The 25,250-nt window shown below is 39.0% G+C and overlaps 1 protein-coding gene across 1 annotated transcript; it reads left to right on the top strand.

Moving 5' to 3' along the window:
• Nucleotides 1–681: 681 nt before the first annotated feature.
• Nucleotides 682–21,293, top strand: kif7 (kinesin family member 7). The gene is made up of 20 exons (XM_028443086.1): nucleotides 682–978; nucleotides 4,703–5,076; nucleotides 5,756–5,953; nucleotides 6,044–6,446; nucleotides 7,479–7,826; nucleotides 8,586–8,778; nucleotides 8,854–9,015; nucleotides 9,224–9,376; nucleotides 9,457–9,596; nucleotides 10,312–10,433; nucleotides 11,133–11,273; nucleotides 11,371–11,576; nucleotides 12,350–12,547; nucleotides 12,624–12,749; nucleotides 13,469–13,645; nucleotides 13,736–13,951; nucleotides 14,589–14,795; nucleotides 16,399–16,597; nucleotides 18,775–18,936; nucleotides 20,673–21,293. Exons 2-20 carry the CDS (start codon nucleotides 4,746–4,748, stop codon nucleotides 21,065–21,067), a joined length of 4,077 nt encoding a protein of 1,358 aa, XP_028298887.1. The 5' UTR covers nucleotides 682–978; nucleotides 4,703–4,745; the 3' UTR covers nucleotides 21,068–21,293.
• Nucleotides 21,294–25,250: the final 3,957 nt, after the last annotated feature.

Genomic DNA, 25,250 nt, shown 5'->3' with positions numbered 1-25,250 from the left:
ACTACATTATTAAGAGTTATTTACAAACAAATATTTATCAAAAATCAGATAGTGTTTTTAAAAATAAAAAAAATAAGAGAAACTATTACTGTCGTTGTTAAAAAGGGACTTGATGAAGGTTGTCTGTGGTTTTCAAGGTACAACAGTGACTTGACGAAGTAATTGCAAAACAAATGCAGTACGAATGGTTATTCTCAATAAATATTCAATAAAAAATTATAATATATTCCTACAATAGCTGTTGTATGTTTATTTATTTATTTATTTAATATTTTGCAAAACTGGGGGACCGTGCTACGGTTCTATGGCTTATGCCTAGATAGTTAATATTAACAATTATTAATTGAGAACATCCCCGCGACCCTGAGCAGGAATAAGTGGGTCTGAAAATGAATGATTGAATGAATGAATAATTGAGAACATAATTGTAAAGGCTTTAAAGGGGAAAATAATCATTTTAATTGTAATTAGAAAAATTCTGATCAACGTAATCGTAATTGAGTTGTAATTTAACATGAATAATTGAAGACGTAATTGTAATTTAAAAATGTAATTGACCCCAACCCTGGTGAGGTTTTAGATTTTGTTGTTGAAATGTCCTTTCGTCGTTGCACTTTGTAGACGGTCCCTGCCCGCTCCGCTCTTAATGCATGTTTTTCGCTCAGCAGACGGTCCCTAATGAAGAAAAACAGCTTTATAGTTTGTTCTACAGAAAAGTGGAGATTGTGCTACTACAACCTTTTGCCCGCGAGACATCAGTGGTAGAAATTCGGGTCTATCGAATCTTTGTAACTTTAAGTGACGGACTTAAACAGAGGGAAGGAATGCGGTGCGGTGTTCGGATCTTTGCAGAAAACAGAGTTTTCCCAAACAGTCCCAGTACGGTGCTCCTCCCTCTGACCTCCCCCACCTTCCACTCCTAAAAGTCTACTTTCAGAGGATCCTGAAGCCTCGGTGTCTCACCTCTGCTACATTATAGTAAGTACTGACTGTTTAATAACACTGCTCAGGTTAGTTGCTCTCCATCTTCCTGATACTTTTCCCAGTCCGCTCCTTCAGGCTCGCTCGCTCTCTCCCTCTCCCTGGATGCTAATCAGTTAGCCTGGAGCTAACTTCAGTCTGCAGTGGAGCACAGCTTTACAACGAGCGGTGTGGACTGTGTGAGGGAATGTGTAATGTCAATGCAAGCGTTAGGTGAAGACCACAGACCTCAGGTGTGTCTGTGGAGGTCTACTGACGGTGTTAGTGGAGGTTCACACTATTTATTCCAAACAATGGGAGCTAACGTTAAAGTGTAGGCTTCACACACAGTGAGTCAGTGGACCATAGCAGGACAACAGCCTCTACTACTCACCACAGGTGTAAAGAAGACTACTGGTGTATTCTTCTGTTCTGATGATGGCTAAATGTGACCCGTTATATGGGAAATTTATAGGCAGCAGGACTATTGCCACAACTTGTTATTTTCTGGTCAACTTATATGTAATGGCTTCAGGGAAAAGTTACATCCATTAGTGTTCAACCAATAAAATTAACTTGGTTCTACAAATGAAGATCAACAGAGATCAACTGTGAATCAAATATCTTTGAACATGGACGAATATGCTTGCTTTACCAAAGGGGACTTCATATCAGTCAAAATTAGGGGTGTCCAGATATGATATTGATATCGGATATCTGTCCAATATCAGCCAGAAAATTTATATCGGATTTTATTAGACTGCCTCTAAAATCTCCTATATATATATTATATTTATTCAGCTGTAGAATACTGTAGATATTATTTCAAATTTATTTATTGGAGGATATGCCCCTTGAGATGAAACATCTCGTTTTCGAGGGGGTCCTCAAGGTTAAGCATTATGTAACCAATTGTTTAATAATAAATGGGTCAGTTTTTCTCATACCTACTGTTGCTGACTATTGTTCTCTGTTTGAGTAACATCAATTGATCTAGACTTTTAACATTCCACACTACAAAATAAGTAAAAAGTATGTATGATTTGTACCCATAGGAGCCATAACAGGATATTTGTGTATGTGTGACATGATGTTTGGTTGCTGTGGTAACGCATGGGAGGCGGGATCACATGATGGTTGGTAGAGGGCGGCTATTTCAAAAGGCGTGTATTTGCGGCTGTCGGATGAGAGTGGAGAGCTGGGTAGTCGTATTTTTTGTTTACCGCTTCGCTTCACTTCGATCACATGCTGCTGCATGTTGTAAAGTGTACACAAACCCATCCAGTGTGTGCTAACTGTGAAAGCCGCTGTTTTATGAAATCACCAAAACAGCATTCCAAGACTCAGTGTGCTTCATCACCACGGCGGCAGCACGTCTGACAGGTACAGAAGCCATTCATTTCTTTTCAAGCAACACGGCTGCTTTGGATTTACAATAGTGCCAATATCGGATCGGTATCGGCCAATACTCAAGGCTGCAATATCGGTATTGTATCTGAAGTGAAAAAGTTTTATTGGGACATCCCTAGTCAAAGTTATTAAAAGTATTTATTTAGAGTTCTTTAAAGTAGTTCTTTTAATTACAAAAAGTTTACATAAATCCAAATAAAGAGGTAGTGTATTAAAATTGCAGAAACAAACAGTAAATACAGTATATCTGTACCATTTTAAAGATTTTGTGCAGCTTAACTATCTTTAAGTTAGGGCTGGGCGATATGGCCTTTTATAAATACCGCGATATTTTTAGGCCATGTCACAATACACGATATATATCTCGATATTTTGCATTACCCTTGAATTAACACTTTGATGCACAAAATCACACCAGTATGATGATTCTATATGTCTACATTAAAACATTCTTGATCATACTGCATTAATATATGCCAATTTTAAACTTTCATGCAAAAAAGGGGATATCACAACTAAGTCAAAGTTGACATAACTGTATTTATTAAACAGTGAGTGGCTCAAACATAAAATTGTCAACAGAAAGTGCACGTTCTGTGCAAAATTGTCACAGAGACATTTCAAAACAAGACATTAGTGCAGGATGCAACTCACATGGCATTTCAAAACACAAAATTAAAGTGCACTTTTTGTACATAATGCCACTACAATATTTTAAAACAAATAGTGCCCTTTTGTGCATGTTGTCATTAAGATGACATTTCAAAACAACACTAAATTTAAGTGCACCTTTTGTGCATAATGCCACTAAGATATTTAAAAAAAAAAAAAAAAAAAGTCCGCGAGTTTAACGGTATGGTCATTTTCAACACCGCACAGACTACAAGCTGCGATATATCGAGTATATTCGATATATCGCCCAGCCCTACTTTAAGTGCAAATAAAAGTGCACGCATTCAACAGTGAACTATAAATACAAATATATCTGGCCAATTGCATAGATTTGCAAAAATAGACATATTGCATGAAAGCAGCATTTGAATGAAAAGACAACTATTAAAAACCGACATCATCAGTTAATAGTGTGTGTGTGTGTGTGTGTGTGTGTGTGTGTGTGTGTGTGTGTGTATGTGTGTGTGTGTGTGTGTGTGTGTGTCTCAGAGAGAGACCGAGACTAATAACTGTCACTCGAGGCAGACCCCTCGCCAGACCTTGGTCTTTGTTTGGGGGGGCATGTAAAAAGCATGGGTGGGAACAATTGTTTTATTAGTCTACTTTTTTTTTTTTTGAGCATCACAAAATGAGCTTGGATATATACAGAGGCACACTTATTTAATAATTAGCACCAAGTAGGCGCACTTGCACGTTTAGCTATTTGCTTTAAAAAAAAAAAAAAAATGTTTTACTACGATGGATGCTGCAGTTTATCCAGGATACCCCTGGAACGATGCCAGTCCATCACGCTCGCACACTTACTTTGAGTAGAGGCGGCGTCCTCTACAGCAGGGGTCCCCAATCCTGGTCCTCAAGGGCCACTATCCAGCATGTTTTAGATGTTTCCCTCTTCCAACACACCTGATTCAAACGATTAACTCATCATCAAGCTCTGCAGAAGCCTGATAACAATCCTGTTCATTTCAATCAGGTGTGTTGGAAGAGGGAAACATCTAAAACATGCTGGATAGTGGCCCTTGAGGACCAGGATTGGGGACCCCTGCTCTACAGTTTATCCCGTGCCAGTAAAGCGGGAGATGGCGTTTCTCTGTTTTAAGTGTTGAAAACAAGTTTTAACAAGTGACTGTCTATTAGGCTTGGGCGGTAATACCTTATAATGCGGGGTCATAAAAGTAGCAATGGTATCAGTATCAATACCGCCATTAAAAAGAAAAAAAAACCAATGCACTTATAGTAGATAAGGATTAAATGTTAAATATTATTTATTTAATGCCCAAACATGATGATATGTCCAGGAGCACTTATATGTTGAATGGGTTGTCGTTATGCGACAGCGCAGAGTCGCCGCTGAAGTGACGAGATTACATTCAAATCAATGTAAATGACGCGACCTCAAGTAATCCCCCCTCAAGTGATGTGACTTGTGGGATTTGAGCGACTAGGTCAAGCGCGACCCAGTTTATCAATTTGCAATTATCAAGCTCGTGAAATGGGGATTTTTATATCTATTAATGTTTCCTTTATACCTCCTGCTGGAGCTCTGTTGAAAGGACACTGTTTAGGTTGCCAGATTAAAAAAAATCATGAAAAGTTTATATTGAGTGTTAATATGCAAATGTGCATAATCCTGATTTACAACATATTGTTTTCCCTCCAGGGAGCAAAGATGGTCCCAGCAGAGCTTTAGCAGAGCACAGGCGATGTCTCCCAAAGTGCCCGGGGGCCAAAGCAAAGCAGAATACTCTGCGGTCCAAGTGGCCGTCCGAGTGCGACCGCTGCTGCCAAAGGAGCTGCTGCACTCCCACGAGAGCTGCATCACTGCAGACCCGGAGCTTCCTCGGGTCACACTTGGCCATGACCGTCATTTTGTGTGTGACTTCCTGTTTGAGGAAACCTGCTGTCAAGAGGAGGTTTATTCAGCGTCTGTCCAGCCTCTTATTGATGCCTTCTTCCAAGGGTTCAACGCCACGGTCTTTGCCTATGGGCAGACAGGCTCAGGGAAGACCTACACCATTGGAGAGGCTACTCTTTGTAAGATTTGTTGTGTTCCCCTCTAGTGTTTTCACCATTTTCCATAAAGCTTGTTACCCAAGATGGTTAGAACTAGAGATGGGCAATAATTTGAGATTCAAGATATATCCAGTTTTCTATTTTGGCGAAGTAGAAAATGACTTTTTTTTTTTTTTTTTTTTTTTTACTTGTTTTGACTTCACAATACAAATCACACATTTAATATTATTAATAGAGTACAGTCAAACAGTGTCCTTTACAATTTTTCCATATTTCTGAGATATATATTTTATAGCCTTTTTGTATTAAAATACTCGTTTTAGGAGTAACTGCTTTTGTTACTTCTGAGAACAGCATGAAAAGCAGTTAAATGGGTTGCTGGGTGTGTTCTAACCCAGACCTTCCCCTAAACAAGCCACACTACAGAGCTCACTCACACGCGCTGTCCCTTATCGGAGAAAAAGCCAAAAGTGGATCATATTGTGCAGCTGTTAATAAATGTGTGTGGCATTTTTCACTTGCATATTTAACCCAGAATTGTCTTTCTGGTAAAAAAAAAAAATGAAATTTATACTGTATATTGCCATTTTGAGAAAAAATATCAAGATCTGCGTTTTGGTCCATATTACCCAGCCCAGTCAGAACTGCTTTCCCAGTTTTATGAAGTGTTATTGATAATGATCAACGATGGCATCTTAAGGTTCCTTCAGAGACGAGGAGCAAGGCATCATCCCCAGAGCTGTAGCTGATATCTTCAAGCTGCTGGATGAAAATGATCTCACAGACTTCTCTGTCCGGGTCTCCTATCTGGAGGTCTACAAAGAGGAGTTCAAGGACTTACTGGAAGTGGAGACAGCCAGCAAAGACATCCATATCCGGGAGGATAAAGGTCACATTGGTATGAGAATGTGTTTTCTGAGTCATGTGCACAGATTCTGTTTCAATGAAATCATCCTTCGTTAGATCTGCTTTGTATTTTTATCCACAGTTTTGTGTGGCGTGAAGGAGTGTGAAGTGGAGGGTCTCGATGAGGTGTTGAGCTTGCTCGAGTCAGGAAATACGGCCAGACATACTGGTTCAACCCAGATGAATCCGAACTCAAGTCGGTCCCACACCATTTTCTCTGTCTATATGGACCAGCGACGGGGAAGCTCTCGACTCTGTGGGACAGGAGCAAATAATTCCGGGCCCCAAATGTTGTCTTCCAAGTTTCACTTTGTGGACCTGGCAGGGTCAGAGCGCATTTTGAAGACTGGAAACACTGGGGAGAGACTCAAGGAGAGCATTCAGATAAACACTGGTCTTCTGGCACTGGGAAATGTGATCGGTGCGTTAGGGGACCCCAAAAGGAAAGGCTCCCACATTCCCTACAGGGACTCTAAAATCACAAGGTGGGTAAAGGATTTAATGTTAGTGTTTTTGTGGCCATACCAGTTGGTCATTACTCCATCTCGTTAGATCTTAAAAGCTATGCAGGTCTGGGCCTGGTTAGTAGGTGGATGGGAGACCACTGAGAATTCCAGCTGCCACAGTGGGGGACAGTCGCTCCAGTCATTGTGTCCTTGGGCAAGGCACTTCACCCACATTGCCTAGTATGAATGTAGTGTGTGAGTGAGTGTTGGTGGTGGTCGGAGGGGCCGATGGCGCACTATGGCAGCCTCGTTTTCATCAGTCTGCCCCAAGGCGGCTGTGGCTACTACAGTAGCTTACCACCACTAAGTGTGCAGTGAAAGAATAATCCCTTAATTCTGTAAAGCGACTTTGAGTGTCAATGAGAAAGCGCTATATAAAATTGATGCATTATTATTTTTTAATGAAACTGTGATAATACAAATACGCTACAAAGATGTAGAAATGGATGCTGTGGTATGCGGAGGTGAAACGCTGTATTTTTCGGCCAGATCAGTTCCCCGGAATCGTCAGTCTGGTTACTACTACTACAGCCAATAATGACTCTTCCAAGCAAAATAGCTGCAGACGTGTCTCACACATGGAAGTGATCATTTATCTCCTGCTGCTCTAGAACTTTTAAAGAACATAACCTAACAAAACCTCTACTATCATACAGTATATAATCTTTAATGGAGCAATTCACTAAAGATACAGTTTAAAATGATAACAGTGGCCATTATTGTTTTTTGTGCCCCATGGTGACTTTTCCACATACATATTTACAAATCAGAACACATGAAAACAGTATATGTAGCAAAGGTCACATTCTTTCATTGAGCAGATTCTTCAGAAGAAGCTTCTTAAAGGAGAAGTACCACATTTGTCTTGGGATTTTTTTTTAGTTTATTATTATATATAATGAAAAACAATTTTCATTATATATAAGGAAGAAATACTATATCAGGATGCAAATCTACCTACTCTGTGATATTGTTTTAGTGAAGTCTTTTTCTTTTCTTTTTATAAACTAGGATACTAAAAGACTCTTTGGGTGGAAATTCTAAAACCCTGATGATTGCCTGTATCAGCCCGTCGTCTTCAGACTTTGATGAAAGTCTGAATACATTAAACTACGCCACAAGAGCCAGAAACATTCAGAACCGAGCTACGGTGAACTGCAAGCGAGAGCCAGATCGCGTAGAAGGGCTGGAGCAGCAGATCAAGGCTCTGCGCAGAGCCCTGGAAACCCGGCAGCGCTCGGAAACACGCATCATTGCACACGGGGATCCAAACAGGAGGCCCCGCCTCGGAGACGGAGAGATCAGCAGACTGCAGGTCCAGAGCGCTCATTATAGGACCTGCACGGACACCGCGTACAGGTGAGCTCAAAGCGGGGAAAGGAAGTCACTGGTTGTTATAGCTTTTGTCAAGTAACAACTCAAACTACATCCCATAAGCAGTGAGTGACCAAGCCATGGGCAGAAACAGACAAGCATGTGCACAAAGGGACACTTCAAAAAAAACAACCCCACACAACATATATATATAAGATCCATTAAAATGTTTTCCAAATTCCTTGTTGTCCACATTCATTTTTTTAATTTTTTTGTCAAAACTCAGCAGGTGAAGCTTATTAAGGTGCTCGTGTTTTTACAGAGCACCCCAGGGTTTCACGAGCAACAGGCAGAGCTTCACAGTCACAAAAATGATGTGGAAATTGGCCTGATCTGTATTTGGTAGTGAGTGATTAGTTACATAGTGTTTTGGCTGTTTAGACGGTGTTTATGGTGGACACTTCCACATGTTGAAGTGGCCAGGATGGGAGGGGGGCGGGCATATGCACTAGAATGAACGGCCCCCGCAAAAATTTCCCCATAACGTTCTTTGCCTCACGGTGACGGTGTTTTATCCACATTCTGTCAATTTCCCCGTTCAACGGTGGATTTCGTTTTCATTGGTCGATTCCATTAACGTGGAAATGATAGGGCCCTACATATACACAATACATGATCAAAGGTGGTCTTGGGTCGGTAAAATTGTTCAGCTCGTTTTTCATTCTCAATCAAAGCTCTGGTCCCCTTATCAGAAATGTTTAAACTTAGACATCTGTTTCCTCCCTCTGTGTTGCTGGGGTGCAGGTTGCTGCGGGAGCTGCAGAGTGAAGGCGCCCTGACAGCAGAGCAGAGTCTGAGAGTGAAGGAGTGGCTGTGCTCCGTTGAGGAGGAGCGCAGCGGTTTGACCACCGCATCAGGACCAGACAGCGGCATTGAGAACAGCTCCACTGAGGACAGCGTTACGTTAAGGAGGGGTAGGCCCACTGTGAGGAGCCAGGTTGGTCTTCGTCTCAGTATTTATTTGCTCAAGTCAGAGGTTTTTTGATTGTTTGAAACCTGACTTCTGTCACAGGATGCTGGAACAGTGGAGGAGAGGTGGAGCCATGACGGTGAGGCAGAAGGAGAGAAAGAGGAAACTATTTCCCAGCTTCAGGCGCAGATCCAGCGACTGGAGACGGAGAACATAGACTTTTTAGCAGCTCTGGAGGATGCAATGGAGCAGTACAAGCAGCAGGTGCTTCTAATCACCTCTCCCCTGCAGCAGACTTTCTCTGCTCAGCTATGACGTGTCAAGTGAATTTATTTTCTGCCTAGTGCCCACAGCATTGATTTCATTGATCTGTAACATGGCACCACAGTACTCACAATCTACTTTACAGATGTTCAGTAGATATGTTGCAATAATGGACATGTGTGATTGCATTGTGTTCTCTCTGTGTTAGAGTGATAAGCTGCAGGAGCAGCAGGACCTGATTTTGGAGCTGCAGTGTCAGCTGTCTACCCCGGGCCTGATGGGCCTCGGCCTGAGACTGCGACCGCACACGGCACCAATGGGCTCAACTAAGCACATTCAGAATGGAGGCGTTTTGCAGCTGGTAACACACAAACCAGCTGCAGCTGTGGTTTATAATGTAAACATCCAACACGGCTAAGTGTGGGTTTTGTATTGATACAGGGCAACACAGGGGGGACACTCAGCCATGCACATTTTGAGGACCAGAGTGGGAAAATATACGAGGAGAACGGGATCCCAAGAGGAGTCGAAATGTATCACAGGGAAGAAGGCAGCCATAGTCTCAACCAGGAAAGATTCAGGTATGTCATTAAGAGTGGCTATTTATGACTTTATAACTGCCTCAAATTCAAAATGTCAAAAGCTGTACTTCCATTATTCTTGGAAATGCACAAAATTTAAATAGCACATTAAAAACTGGTAATGGAAACACCAGAAATTTGAAAAAACCCTCAATGTTTTTACGCTTTCATGAAGAGGAATTTCAGACATTTTGATATTGAATTGCATCGCAAAAGCGCCATGGAAACACTTTTTGCAAATACACGTCACAGAATGGGACATGCCTGGTCACATGACCACTTCTCTCGAAGAAAACATGGTGCGGTACATGTAAACAGAAGAGAAGACAGACATTTCTTACCATTATATTTAATCATTATCACATTAGACAGCAAACAACAAAGGAATACAGAGTTGTAAAAGGAAGTTGGAGCGTTCATCTTCCTGCAGCGGGATGAGATTTCACGTGAGTTACGAGGCTCCTGCCCAAAACAACCTTCAATGGAAACTCCTTCAAAGCACAAATATACTTTGTCGACATTTAGAAATATTACTTTTATTTTGCAAAAATCTGTAATGGAAACCCAGCTGTTGACATTATTTTTATCATCAGATCTTTTTAATTCACATGTTATTTTAATGTTAATTAAACGTGTTTTGGATTCATCAGATTTAAAACAAATAAGGATTTTCTTTTCGGGGTTAATAAAATTTGACACTGTTAAATTTCCTCAGGCAGTCAAACCTGAGCTGGAGCAAACAGGACTCACTGTCAGCAGGACACGCAGCTACTGGGAGAGGGACAAGTTTTCAGCTGCCTCAAAGGAACCAACACCTGTGTTTAGCCAGAAAAGCATGTAAGTGCAATAACATGCAGACACAATGGCTTTAAACCATGTCATAACATGTAACATTATTGAACATGTTTTGAATACAATCAGAAGAATTGTTCATGTCACAAATGACTGTGGTAAATGTACACATTGTTACCCTAACACAATGGTTCCCAACCTTTTTTTTGGATCTTGACCCCATTTTGATATCAAGAATTTCCTGATGACCCTAAAGACTTTTTTTTAGATCATGTTTGTTATACTGTATTACAAATACAGAGTAGCCAGGATTAGTGACAAATTGTGCCAGCTAAGACATTTTTAAACTGCATTTTAATATTTTTAATTAGATTTATATTTGACAAAGTGAAAGTATAGAATACAGTTTAAGATTGTTTTCATTTGAAAAATAATGATTTTGAAATTTATTTCCAATCACTATTTTTCTTTATCAATTACAAGACATTGTAGGCGACCTCACATGGGGTACAGACCCCAAGGTTGAAAAACACTGCCCTAACAGGAAGGATTAAAAGAAGTAGAAATATTGTGTGATTCCAGATGTTATGATGCCTTTTTTGGTGTCTGTTTCACTCTAACTGTTCAATTGTATTAATTTATAATAATCACTCCCAGCTGTTTGACAGGTGGTAATAATGATTGTCATGGCTACTCATCAAATACAAGCATTACCAACCACCTGCACACTTTTTCTTCATTAAGCCAACTCCAGTTTTGTGGAAAGCCTGAAAAGCTTTGAAGGCGTGTCAGAGTGGGGACTCCTTCAGGCACAGCAAAAGATCCGTGAACTGTCCGTTACCATCCGCATGAAAGAAGAACTCATCAAGGAGCTCGTTAAAACAGGTACAGATAGATGGATGCAAAAGCTTAGTATTACGGTCTAACTGCATGATTTTTTTAAAGAAACTTCCCTTCTGCAATGTGTGTGTGCTTCTTTTAGGAAAAGATGCCCAAGCCTTAAACAAGCAGTATAGCCATAAGATCACAGCTCTGGAGAGTGAGGCTGTGCAGGCACGACAAGAGCTGCAGGAAGCCCAACGGCAGCTGCAAGATCTGGAGAGGCAGGAGAGAGAAATCAGCGTGACCGACAAGACCCGAGCGCAAGAATGTCGTCAGAAAATCGCTGCTGCCCAGAGCAAAGTTCAGGTGTGACAATCACAGCCAACTCAGAATGCGAATAGATCAAGGGGTTTTGTTTTTTTTTTTTTCTACCTTGTCGACACATGCTGTGTAAGGTCAACACTACATATAGTGCAATCTTTTCTTGACAGCCATGGATGTTTTATTATTGCAATTAAATAAATGCATTATTTTATTGCATAATTGTGACCTTTGTTACCTTCCTTAAGGAAGGGTAAGAAAAACTTTGTTAAAGGGAGAATATAAAAAGAGGACAGTGTTACACCTTGGTGAGGGGGGATGAAGTAGGGAAGTCAGGGTAGAACAAAATGTTCAGAACAAAAGTTAAATCCTCTTTAAACTGATCTTGTAAACACTTAGATCCAAATGTAATTCCGAATTAAATAAATAATCCATCTTGTAAACACTTATTTCGGCTTTATGTTAATTCCGGTCGTCTGCACATTCTCGGCCAGTCGCGATGACATACATAATCCAAGATGGCGTCACGGACTGGAGCAGAGACCATTTATTTAAGAAGATCATTTGAAGACATGGATATAATGAAAAGAGTGGATGGACGGAAGCATAAACATGCGGAAATCCACGCGGACACAAACTTATTACACACACGTGGACATCAGCAAACAAAACAAGCTTCATTGGACGGGTGATACTAAAACCGGAGCCAGAGTTTTTTAATTCGGAAAAAATTAATTCTGAATTAAAAATCATATAACCGTGGCCAATGAGAATTAATTTGTTAAACACGAGGCGTTTCCTTTGTGATTGATTATCAGGTTCTGAGTCAGCGTCAGAGGGACACCGCTCGCCTCGCCAACCTTCCTGTCCAAAGTGAACGACGTGTGTTGGAGCTGGAGCGAAGCGTCCAGTCCATGAGGCAGCAGCAGGAGCTGCTGCAGCGGCGCCTGCGTCAGGAGAGTCAGCAGAAACGACGTCTGGAGACAGAGATGCAACGCAGGACACACAGAGTCAAGGTAACGATAAATGGTTTCTCTAATGTTATTTCCCAGTCCTGTGATTGGGTTACCTTCTGTCCCTGCTTTATTACAGGAGCTTGAGATTAAGAATGAGCAGCAGCAGAAGATCCTGAGGATTAAGACTGAGGAGATCGCTGCCTTTCAGAGGCAGAGACGTAGCGGCAGTAACGGCTCCGTCATTTCATTAGAAGAACAACAGGTGAGCTTTGTTTCCCACTGCTTAGCCAGTAGGTTTTAAATATTAAGTATGTGTCGGGCTGGGACTTGAACACGTTATTTGCGATTAAGTAGTTACAGGAAAATATCACTTTTTTTGCACTCCAAACAGCGTGGAACCGTTCTCATTTCACGAGTTCCCGGTACAGTATACCTATAATACTGATGCATAGTCTACAATACAAGAAACTGAAAAAACCCAAAGGAAAGTTGTGTTTCGTGGGCGTTAATTTTAGTTTGAAATAACACTGGATGGAAAACAAAAGCCCAGTTGTGTACGAATTGTGCAAGAAATTTAGTTTTTTATTTTAATACACAAAAACAAATGTTTTAGAAAGTTCACAAAAAGTCTGGAAAACCATGAATATAGCTTACTTAAATTTAAGTTTGTGCTTTGTTAACAATGCAACCATAATATTCTTTATCCGTATTGCACATTATGTTCGCACTCAGTGATTAAAATAAACATACTTTTCTTGTTTAAGCTCATTAGTTTTCTTTGATTCAGTCATATACCAAAATCCATTCAAATTGGAAAAACGTTGCAAATATTGTTATGCGAATAATTTTGATTATTTGCATAGACAGATTAGATAATTAGATTCATTTCTTTAATCTAGTTCCACCACTAGTTATTTGTGAATTTAAAGACTGCACTTGGGTTCATAAATATGTAATACTATTGTTTCTCTGTGTGAGCAGAAAATTGAGGAACAAAAGCGTTGGCTGGATGAGGAAATGGAGCGTGTGCTGGAACAGAGGAGAGGTCTAGAAGACCTCGAAGGAGAGTTAACTAAACGAGAGGATATCCTGGCCAAAAAAGAAGCCTTGCTCCAGGAGCGCAGCGGGCTGGAGACCAAAAGACTTCGCTCCAGTCAGGTACACAAGAACCAATCAACTTAGTTTGATAGAATAATGAATAACGTTAGAAGTAAATGATAAAAACTAATGTTTTCCTCTCCTGTGTAGGCCATAAATAAAGACCTGGCGACACTTACTGGACGTATTGAAACCCTTGAACTGGAGCTGAGTGAGAGGAACGGACTCCTACGCAGCGGTAGCGCTCAAGACTCGGAGCAAATCCGCCAGGAAATCTCCAACCTACGGCAGGAGAAAGACCTGCTGCTGAAACAGCGTGTTGAGTTGGACGATAAACTGCGGCAGGGCAACCTGCTCTCACCTGAGGTCAGACATTACTCTCATTAAGGGTGGAAGAAAAAAAATTGATTTGGCGATGTATTGCGATAATTCAGTGCGCAAAATTCATCTCGATCCAAAAAATGTCCAAATTGATTTTTTTTAATCATGTTTAACAAAAAGAAAAACATTTAATTACGCCAACATATGCATCGCACCTGTCAGTGAACCACACAAGACCTTGTTAAACTACCTCACTCCTCAGTGCATTTTAGCTTGGAAGTAGATTGCACTTTATTTTCATAAAACATACTTTGCACTTATGTAGATGTATGTGGTTACTTTTAAAAAATTATTTAAGAACTTAGAATCAGAATCTGTTGTAGAAGCAAAACTTAAAAAAAATGTTAGTTTGATAAACATTACACTTGTTTTTGATATTAGTACTTTACTTTTTATCATAAGTTTTTGTACTTGTAAAGGTGAAATTTATATAATTATAATTTATATATCGCGATATATTGTATCGTATTTTCAGATTCTTGGCAATGTACACCCCTAACTTTCAGGTTCAGAATAATAATGATTATGATTTCTCATATAAACTGTGGAGGAACAGATGCACAGATTGGAGAGGCCGAGGCTCCGTTTCTGATGATTAAACTGTTGTTTGCTCTATCACCAGGAGGAGAGAACACTGTTCCAGTTGGACGAGGCCATAGAAGCTCTGGATGCAGCCATCGAGTACAAGAATGAAGCCATCACTCAGAGGCAGAGGCAGCTGAGGGCGTCTGCCAGTATGCTCTCCCAGTGGGAAATGAATCTCATGGCAAAGCTCAGCTACCTTTCTGCCTCAGAGACCAGAGCTCTGCTGTGCAAGTACTTTGACAAGGTTTGCATTGCTCCATTAACAGATAACAACTAGGGCAGTAGTCAACCAAGAAAATGGTTGGTCGACCAAGACTACAGCACACGTAGCCATTATTTGACCAAAAAAAAAAAACGGAGAATGAATGAGCAGGTGCAGTGGAGGACGAAGAGAAAGAAAAAGACATATTTTGTTTTGACATTTTGTGGTGCTGATTTGCTTTCAAAAACAGACCATTTATGATATGAACCTTATTCAAGCTTTGACCTGAACCCAACAAATCAAAAGTGAAACCTACATGTCCGACAGACATTTGGTATTTATATCAGAGCCCGACCTGAAACGGACAATTACAACCTATTTTTTCCTCATACAAATGACGTATTTACGTTTGTTTTAGTGGTAAGCCTGCTTTTACTATAAACAACTGTTAATGTCAACATCAGAACACAAATAGAAACAATCACACGTCAAACACACAGGTGCGCAGTGTGCCCCACGGCGCCAGAGACAGCAGTGGATCTATTTACATCACCTACATATCAAAAATCCATGTTCTTGTGCAGAAAAAGGATTGATTTAATAGTGGATGCTTGTGCTTCAAGCCTGTCTTAATTTGTGCCCTCTCTGCTCTGAGATAGCTCACTGCACTGAAAGCTGAAAGGCAACACTTTTTTTTGCAGCCACTCACTCACTTAAACAGCTGTTGCCGGACATAGAATCATGTTTAGACATTAAATAAATGATATTTGATATTTAATCCTTAAAGGTGCAGTCCGTGACTCTCTTATCCCTCTCTATCCGCTGCTCTCTTGCCCTGCCTCCAAACTTTCCAAAGTCCCTCCCTCAGAGGAGCTATCAAGCTAACGTTAACCAGACAGCAACATCACAGTAATATAACATGCTCTGTTAAAAGCATATTACTGCAGCGCTTCTCTCTCTCAATGTGCACACACCTCAGCAGCAGCAACTCAGTGTCACTTACAGCAGCTCACACGGAGGCTGCTGCACGCACACGAACAACACATGCACCACAGAGTTCTAGCGTAACAATTACAAATAAAACAATGTAAATCAAGCAGCAGTAATTACCTTTCAAGCAGAAAAGTCACCAATTTCATCTTCTACTCCTCCAGACCTTACACTGTAAAAAAGATGGCACTACAGCCCCGGGAAAGGGGCGGGGACTGTGAGCAACAGCTGTCAGACAGTCCATCAAACACAATCCTGGCTCTGATTGGTTGTTTTTGCCCAGTCGCAGTGCATTCTGACAATCTGCCAAAGGCTGCAGGGGCAGCAGGAGGGACTCAATGAGTCTGTTCTTTTACACAAACTACTAGTTTGATGTAAAGCTGTCCTTACATAGCGACAGCTTTAGCAAATATGACAAAACGTCACTTTTATAAGAGTTGCAGACTGCACCTTTAACACCTATATAAGTGCAGTGAATTTTTTATTTTTTAACGGTATTGAAACCAATACCATTGTTGGTCGACCAATTAGTCGACTAAACGACAAAATTGGCAGCCCTATTTACGACTACATTATTGTTCATAATTAATATGTTGACATTGCTTTATTTGTTAATGTAGTTTCAGCAGAGCTTGTACGTGTCGTTGTGCCGCAGGTGGTGTCTTTGCGTGAGGAAGAGCGTAAGCTGCAGCTTGCACTGGCTGAACTGGAAATGCAACTGGACGAGCAGCAGAAGCTCATCCAGTGGTTGGAGAGCGCCCTGGATCGTACACAGCTGGACACCGATCGGCGGCTCACGCAGCAACAGAAGGAGCACGAGAGGAGCGTGCAGCTGCTCCTGCAGCAGTGTCGAGGTGAGCCCACTCAAGGAGGGTTGGGCCAGCTGTGGGCTACAAAACCGCCTTAGTGAGGGTTCCGGTTCCTTTCACCAACCAATCAGAAAGGGTTTGAAAAAACTTAATTTCTGCTGCTTGGTTACTGCTTCAGCATATACGTCATGGAAAATATGACCCTAACCCTATTACAATATCTTATTTTGAAATACCGATCAAGACCTGAAGCGAATAAGAAGAAGGAGGTGTTTCTGTCTTTGAAGGGGGTGTACCCGCTTACAAACCAAAACACCCCTTTTTGCTGCTGGTTGGATGATATTGGCCTACACATTCACTTGCTAGCTTGCATGTTAGCTCTGTCTGTATGATGGGGTAGTTGTGGCTAACAATGTCAAGTGCTTTGGAAATATCTAAGTGGGCATCAAGTCGATCCTAATTTCTTGCTGTTCTTGATTTGAAAATAATTTCTTTTCACTCTTTAAACCTTTAATTACTTCTTTCAAGTATTGTTTGTTTTTACAGTTTTAAATCAGCACTATTTTTTTTCCTAAACAAGATTTTCCTCTTCCAATCTTAATCAATGACATTAAATTATTGGTATTTTTACAACAAAATTTTAACAGAATTTAACATGTCTGTACAGTATTTATTATGGATACAACAATACAGTCAACCCGTGGTTCAATGCTTACCTCGATACGCATTGAACCATGGTTCGGTTCTGATGGCCCGGTCCGTTCAAATGTTTCCAGTGTTTTAAGTACATTTTAAAGAACAGCAAAGGACTAAGAAGATTAAGTAGCTTAATAAATCTTTCAATTAAACAAGTACATCAAACTCAACATTCCTTGAATTTCCTGTTAAACAAATAAGCAATTTCCCAAACTTTACAAATAAATGAACAAGAAACGCATTCAACTTAAGTGCCCATGCTCAACAATGTTTTAAGTCCAAGTTTCCCAAGTTTTACTTTTGACCGAACTCTCTAAGTAACAGAAGTTTCTATGAAACCCGTGGTTATGTCGAGGTTCTTACCTGCTGTCTATCACACATGTAAAGTCTTTGCACATCAAAGTTCATTTCCAATTTAATGGAAACAACTCTTTCCTCTGCAGCTACTAAGCAAGCACTGCCATTGTCTCAGTTCACCCACAGTGACTGCTTAATGTTAAAAGAATCAGGTGCGCACACTCACAAGTAGGAGGAGCTTCCACTTGGCCCTTCCCCTGCCTAGCAAGAGGGAGGAAGCAGCTCCAAGGCAGTTTGACAGAACAGTGGGGGTAAAAGTCATTGGCTGCGTCTGAATAGTTCCTTCTATCTCCTTTCCTATCCACTGTTCCTTAACCCTCGGAAGTGTTTAAGTGGCAGCCATTCAAATTCTCTTAAAGCTAAGGAAAGGAGACTCAATGCTTCTTTTATAACCTCCTTTAGCCTAGGAAACACTGGTGTATCCTTTACCAAAGGAGACCTGATAATGCTGGCCCACAATGCCTTGCGGCGACAACATTTAAAGGGACATGCTCATCTGAGCGTTTACGGAAACTCACAAAGACTAAAAAGGGACGCAGATTATGTTAATTACCAATGCAATAATATGCCTTGAACAACTTTGAATAATCTGAAACCCATATTTTATGATATGTAAGCCATATTAACAGATTATAACTGACATAAAACTGACACACTGTTGTTCAAGAAAAAGGGATCAGATACATTTTTAGCCACATTATGTTTCATTCAACATCATTCATATGTGTGAGTGGAAGGTGAGAGTAAGCAACCATTCTCAATGTAGCCTCTGTTCCTTTGATTTACATTCAAACCTTGTGATATTTGAGATTATAGCAGCATTTAGAGGCACAGGGGAATGTGTTATAAATGTGCTTTTAATAGTCCTTTTTTGGAAAGTTGTTGTTTTTTCACCATGGCAGATGTCACTAACCTTCACCGTCGTTGGATTATTACGTCACCTAGTGGAAGAGTGTCTGATTCTCAAAACAACGTGATGGCCTTTCCCTAACTCCTTTAGGAAGTTCTCCTAACACCTTTTCTTAACCCCATGACGTCATCAGGAAAAGTGGATAGGAAAGGAGATAGGAGGGACTATTCAGACACATGCATTGACTTTTTGCTGATTGTTTTAAGTGTATTCACTTTACCAGCTGCTTATTGTGGAGCGTGTCCTCTCATCTCAACAGAGCAAATAGACGAGGGCCTGGCAGGAAGGCAGCGGCAGTATGAGGGCTGGATCCATAACCTCAGTAAGGAGTTGAACCACTACAAAGCAGCCAACCTGGAGTTGAGCACCAGACTGAGAGAGCTCTGCAGTTCAGCCACTCAGCAGAAAGAGACTCCTAAAGGTAAAAGATACATAGAAACATCTTCACATCCATTATTGGGTTCACTTTCCTATGCCTTTTCTATGTTGAATACTTTTTATTTTTATTTATTAATTTTTTTTTTTTTTTGAGTCCAATAAAAATTGTGATTATCATGTGATGACATGAGCTTGAATCCCACTTTACCACATCCCAAATGTATTGATTTTTGTTGTTTTCATTAAAAATCCAGTTAAAATGAGTAGGACACCAACAGTAATAACAATAATCAGAAATAAATCAGTCAATATGACAAGAAAATGTCCCGCTGATCTCAATGCAGATCAACGTTGTCAATGCTAACTCAATCACTAATAATCAGAACTACTGTCCTTTATTACATCTTGAGCTCAGTTTTACTGCCATACGATGGGCTGAGTTTTGAAAACATTTTAATATTCGATAGGAACAGAATCACAATCTGTGTTTGAAATGGCATGCTAACGTATGCGAGAAATACCTGGATGTATACTATATCAGGACATTTTTTAATTACGCACAGTGGGCACACTAGTCAAAATCAAACCGCCCCATGATGCATTGCGAGCAAACGTGAAATCGTCCTGGGACCGGTGTCATGTACTCAGTGCGCATCGTACTGAGATTGTCTATGCGCATTAATGCACATGCGCACCACCGGAAAATTAAGGTTTGCTAAAAAAAAAAAGAACAGTAATAATTCGTTTTTGTTTTCAAAGTGAACGGACATGTTTTATTTGTTTATTGGATTATGTTAGGGTTAGGGTTAGGTTAGGGTTATAATCTCAGTACGGAGGTAAACTCAGACCATGACACCGGATTCAAGCTAAAAATCAAGAATTCCCTTTTCAAAATAAAAGCATCTCTTCTTTTCTTCCATTAGTTTATTGCGTTTAGTCAATGGCACAATGGCAGGTCTCTGAAAATCTCAGAAATGTCGACATGAAGTGTGTTTTCTGTGAGTTTTATGGGTCAAATAACCACATGTTGATTTTCTACTCAGTCACTTTGGCACTTAAAATGTTTTCAGAACTTTCAAATGTGGCGAATTAATGGAATTATTTAGCCTTGGGGTGCTTTCACTTTTTGTTGTTGTCGGTTCAAAATGCGTGTTGGGAAATTTGGAAGTATACTTTAGTGGGAACGCTCATCATCCTAATCATACTTGTAGTATATACAGGGTCCCCACGGTCATGAAATTCTTGTAAAAGTTATGGAATTTAAAAAAGGGATTTTCCAGTCTTGAAAAGTCATGGAATAATTTAACCGTTTTGGAAATATAGGCTATTTTATTTTAATGTTCAAAAGCCAACCTACGCTATTACTATGGGACCTTAAGCAAGTCCCTTAACCCTAAGGTAGCACTAAGTTAGTTATTGTTACATATGATAGCTGATGCATCGTTATTTAAGAAAAATATTGCCAAAAGGATGTCAAAGGTGATTGTGCCATTGTACGATGCTATATGATAGATATCAGTGACGGATAACTTGCATTCCCTCTTCCACATTATGTTACACTGGCTCTTTTTTGGTAAAATAGATCTTAACGGTTCAAAACTAAGTCATGGAAATGTGGTTAAATATTTCTAAAAAGTTTGGAAAAATGGTTGTGAAAAAAGTGTGTGAACCCTGTATATAGTCATTGAGTGTGTAGTACGTTAGTATGTGATATTAAACACAGCTAAAGTGCTGATTACTGGGATGTTTTCCATTAACTGTGCTGCTGAACTCTTCCAGGTGTGTGTTCTGATGGTAAACCAGGAAACATGTGCATCATAGAGAAAGTGACTCGCTGTCCAGAGGACCCACCAGGAGGCAGAGCATCAGCACTGCTCGATAGACCCTTCAAGTCCAGGGAGGAAATGCGTGAGCTGGTGAACACCCCACTCCCCTCCACATGGAGGCGCTCCTCTCTCCCAACAGAAGAACCTGCTATAGTTGAGGATCTGTGGCTCCAAACAGCAGGAGAAGCTCCAGGGAACCGGATCATACAAACTGGTCTGGGGTCCTGGGGGGGAGCCACATCTCTGCCTGTGGTTAAATCTCGTCGAGAGTCCCGACGCTCTAGCCTCAGCGTGGGAACTCTGACTCCCAACAACTCATTGATCGACGTACGGAAAAATCCAGTCTAAAGTGACTAAAGACTAGTTTAACGTTTGTATTTTGTAATGGTTTATTTTCTGTACTAGTTTATATTTTAATGAACACTTCCTGTTTGTTTTTTTATTACAAAGTCCATTTTATAAAAGTGATGTTAATGTTTTATTGTATTCTTTCTGATGGCTGTAGCACAGTCTCACAGCGTGTGTAACAAAATGACTTTCTGTAGAATTCTGTATTAAAATAACTTTATCTTTCCTTTAGGTGGCATGTGTTTTGTTTTTTTTAGTCAGTCAAATTCTGTCAATTTTATTGTTATGAGTTTGATTATTTTAATTGCTTTAGTTTGACATCTCTGGGCTCAGTAGGTGGGAAATAATTTGCTGCTGGTTATGACTGTTTATAATGAATGATTTAATGCTGAAACACAGCATCTGAATGAAGGGAAACATCTTTTACAGTTTAAAAATATAACAGTAACAGTGTCACGAAAAACGTGCATCATTCAATGCTTTCTTTTCACATGAATACGTTTTTAACCTCTGTCCACATGAAATTATTCATAAAACTGTGATTCAGCATGGAGAGTGAACTTGGTATTAGTGTTAGTTTTGTATATATATATATATATATATATATATACAGTATATTGCATATTCTCCTTGCAAACTACAATTAACTTGATTAACCAACTGGAGAATCAAAAGCTGCAAATATATGTTTAAAAATAATCACAATTTACTTTTATTTCAACCAATGACGTCTACATATGATCTGCCTGTTTTATTTGGTTTTAGTGGAATTTATATTAACCCGGCAGCCCAAGTGTATCTAATCATTGTGTATTAAAAGCATAAACACAACATTTTTACACAATTTAAGTTTGTTTTTGTGTATAAATAAAGATAAATGTATTTTATTTCATGCATCTAGGCTTATAAAATTCCCTACATGTCTGTTAATTTTTTTTAATTAAAGTCTGGTGTTGGCAAAGAAAAAGTCCAATCAACAAGTACAGTAGCCTACAATAGATTCAGTGGAGTTTCAATTCACTTTTTCAACAACAGATGGCAGTCCTCCATCAGTAATAAAGGCCTCACTGGCCCCAAGTCAGACCTTATACTGAGCAACTGAAACATGGGTTTCACATTTGTCTTTGAAAATTTAAAAAAAAAAAGAATAAAAAATAGTTTTCAATAGTTTTTTGGTCTAATACTTAATTACTATTCATTCTCATTCTTAAACAAATACCTTTACACACGTGATACCAGCACACATTAGGCGCACAAACACTCTGCAGAAGTACAACTGTTGCACTTCAGTTATTTACAGTTAACTTTCCATATATATATATATATATATATATATATATATTAAAAAAAAAAGTAATTACAATCAATCAATAGTTGTCAGACATATATATTATATTCGTATTTGAAATATTAAAGACTTAATTTCATTGTGTGCAACAATAAGGTGAAAGGTGTGGTATCAATAGACAATAGCAACCACTTTGATACAATGAGATGACTGGAACAAAGAGAAAAATAATATGCACACTTAATTATGGCCTCAGTAATTAGTGAGTGGCCAAATGATAAGGATATATGCAAAACATATAGGCCTTTAAAAAAAAAAAACGTAAAAATTGCTTTTGACTGTGTTTAAAATAATAAACAGCTGCATTCCCAGTTCTTATAGTGTTACACTGACCACTGTCATATACCAGAAACTAAACTCTAGATGTACGATCAGGCGGAAATGGCAATTTCTAGATATGAAATACCAAAATAATAATAACAGTTTTTAGTGAGTGTTTTGTCATTATTTGTTATTTCATCATTTAACTTAATTTCATACTTAACCATTTTCCTTCTCATTCCCATTTCAACCAAAGGGAAAACAATGTAATTTTTCTGCACCTTGCGCCCCGAAAGACGCGCACGCACATTGAAGGCTTGTGATTGGCTATCGGCCTTTCTCCGTCTGAGTGTCGTCATAAATAGGAGGAGGAGTCGGTGGGAGCAGGATGATGGGGACCAGTGGGGACGCAGCTGATAAACCCGGTGCATGGGACCCTGATCACGGATACAAACACTTCCTCCAACCGGGACCTGCCACCCATGGCCCCGCGTGCAGCTCCGGTGAACCGGGATTTTATGGATGGGATTGTTGCGCGCGCTCACCTGTGCGTCAGACACGTGCGCAGCGTCCTGTGTATTTGATGGATGTCAGGACGGCGTTTTCCACTATATATATATAAAATATAATATATATATTTATATTATATATTATATATGTGGAGGTTTTAGTGAGTGTGGATCCAGAAGGCGTCCTTCCTCCAACGTGGGAAGTGAGTTCGCGGGCTTTGTTTGTTGCATCATCACCATCTTTACTCTGATTATCATCCTGCCATCATTCAGATGTACATATTACAATTATTTGTCATAATAATACGCGTTTTACATCTTTATCCACAGGTTAATTATCTGATAAATACAGGTTCATTATTAATATTTTCCACTTATTGATCGACCCGCAAAAAAAAAAAAAAAAAAAAAAAAAAAAAAAAATATATATATATATATATATATATATATATATATATATATATATATATATATGTGTGTGTGTGTATAATATTTTTTTTTAAGTCTTGGTTGTGCTTGTGTGCGTTAGTTGTTTCTCTATAGCAGCTTAAACAGGCCTTCTACGATCATTTGGATCAACCATTAAAAGCTAAAGTCACTGGTAACTCTGTAGATTTTTGATCTGCGCACGCTTTAAAATTATTTTTCATCGTTTTTCATTTTAATTTTATTTTCCCACTCAAAAAAAATATACTTTGGGTCTAATCCATCTAATACATTTAAACAAATAATGCGGCCACAAGCACGTGCTTGTAAATTCTTAAGTGTGTTTGAAATGAGCAGATTTTTATGAGGAAACATGAAACTATTATAGAAAATAAAAATGTATCCTATATTCTAATCAGAGATTTCGAACATCAACTGGACAAATCTCACTAAGTTTTTTTTTTTTTTTTTTTTTTTCCTTGCAACGTTTAGTTTAAAACAATATGAAAAGCCAATAGGGGAAAAAAACCTAGTATAAATCTATTGGTGCGTTATGTATTGACAGAGGCTCATCGCATTTCAGATTTCCATAAAACGCTTTAAAAATATATATATGATACAAAACACATATGGTAAGAAAATACAGATTTTTTTGTCATTTGTAACTCTTTATTAAAATCTTTTATACCATTTTTTTTTATTGGATGAAAAGTAGAAAATAATAATTTATACAAATGGCATGTATTACATTAAAACGTTTTTCACAATAGACTGGAACATTTATTAAAAAAAAAAAACAACCTTAATTTTAAATCTTATTAAATGTATGAATAAATGTTCATTTACAAAAGGTTACATTTCGAAGGTGGTTAATGTGTAATTAAAAAGATAAATGTGTTTTTTTCATCATTTCATTTAAATAAGTGTGAGGTTTTTTTTAAACATATTTGCAAATAATAACACCTTACACCATCTTTTACCAAATATTCAAGGTTTTAATCCTTAATTGTTTCCTGAAAAACTATAGCAACCCTCTAATGTTTTTTGTTTCATGCAACTTTTAGATTAAGGACTTGTAATCGTTTGTTCCTTTTAAAAAGTGATATTAAATACTTTTACTGAGATGTTGAATTTATTCCACTGACATTAAACATGAAGCTGTGATGAATTAACACAATTGTTTTGTTTGTTCACAGGATGCTTCCATATTATTATACCTTTCCCATGAACGGAGCCTGTTCCTATCTTTGGTTATCTAGCTGTATGAGTGTTAACCATCCATCATAAAGCTAGATAACCGAAAGTAGGAATGACCTCCAACCTTCATGCACATTGGGTACAAACCAGTAAGAGATAAACACCATTAATGCTGCAGGTTGTTTTGTCTTTTTCAGGTGGGTACAAACAATATTTGGGTGTTAGTTTCTTTAATCTGATTTTTTTTTATTTATTTTTTTTTAAATACACTCATTAGACAATGTTTAGCAAGAAACAAACCCCAACTCTGTATTGCATCATCCCAGCATAATGTACACTATTTTCTTTTCAGTTTACGTGTTTGTTTCAGTCTAACAAAGTATTCAAACAAAACATACAAAAGAAAAAAGAAATGCAAGCATTTAATAATTACATTTGAGTT

This window comes from Gouania willdenowi, chromosome 3, assembly GCF_900634775.1.
Source record: "Gouania willdenowi chromosome 3, fGouWil2.1, whole genome shotgun sequence".
In the NCBI taxonomy this organism is placed as follows: Eukaryota; Metazoa; Chordata; class Actinopteri; order Blenniiformes; family Gobiesocidae; genus Gouania; species Gouania willdenowi.
Note: the sequence above shows the minus strand (reverse complement) of the source record. Positions and strands in the feature narration are given on the sequence as shown.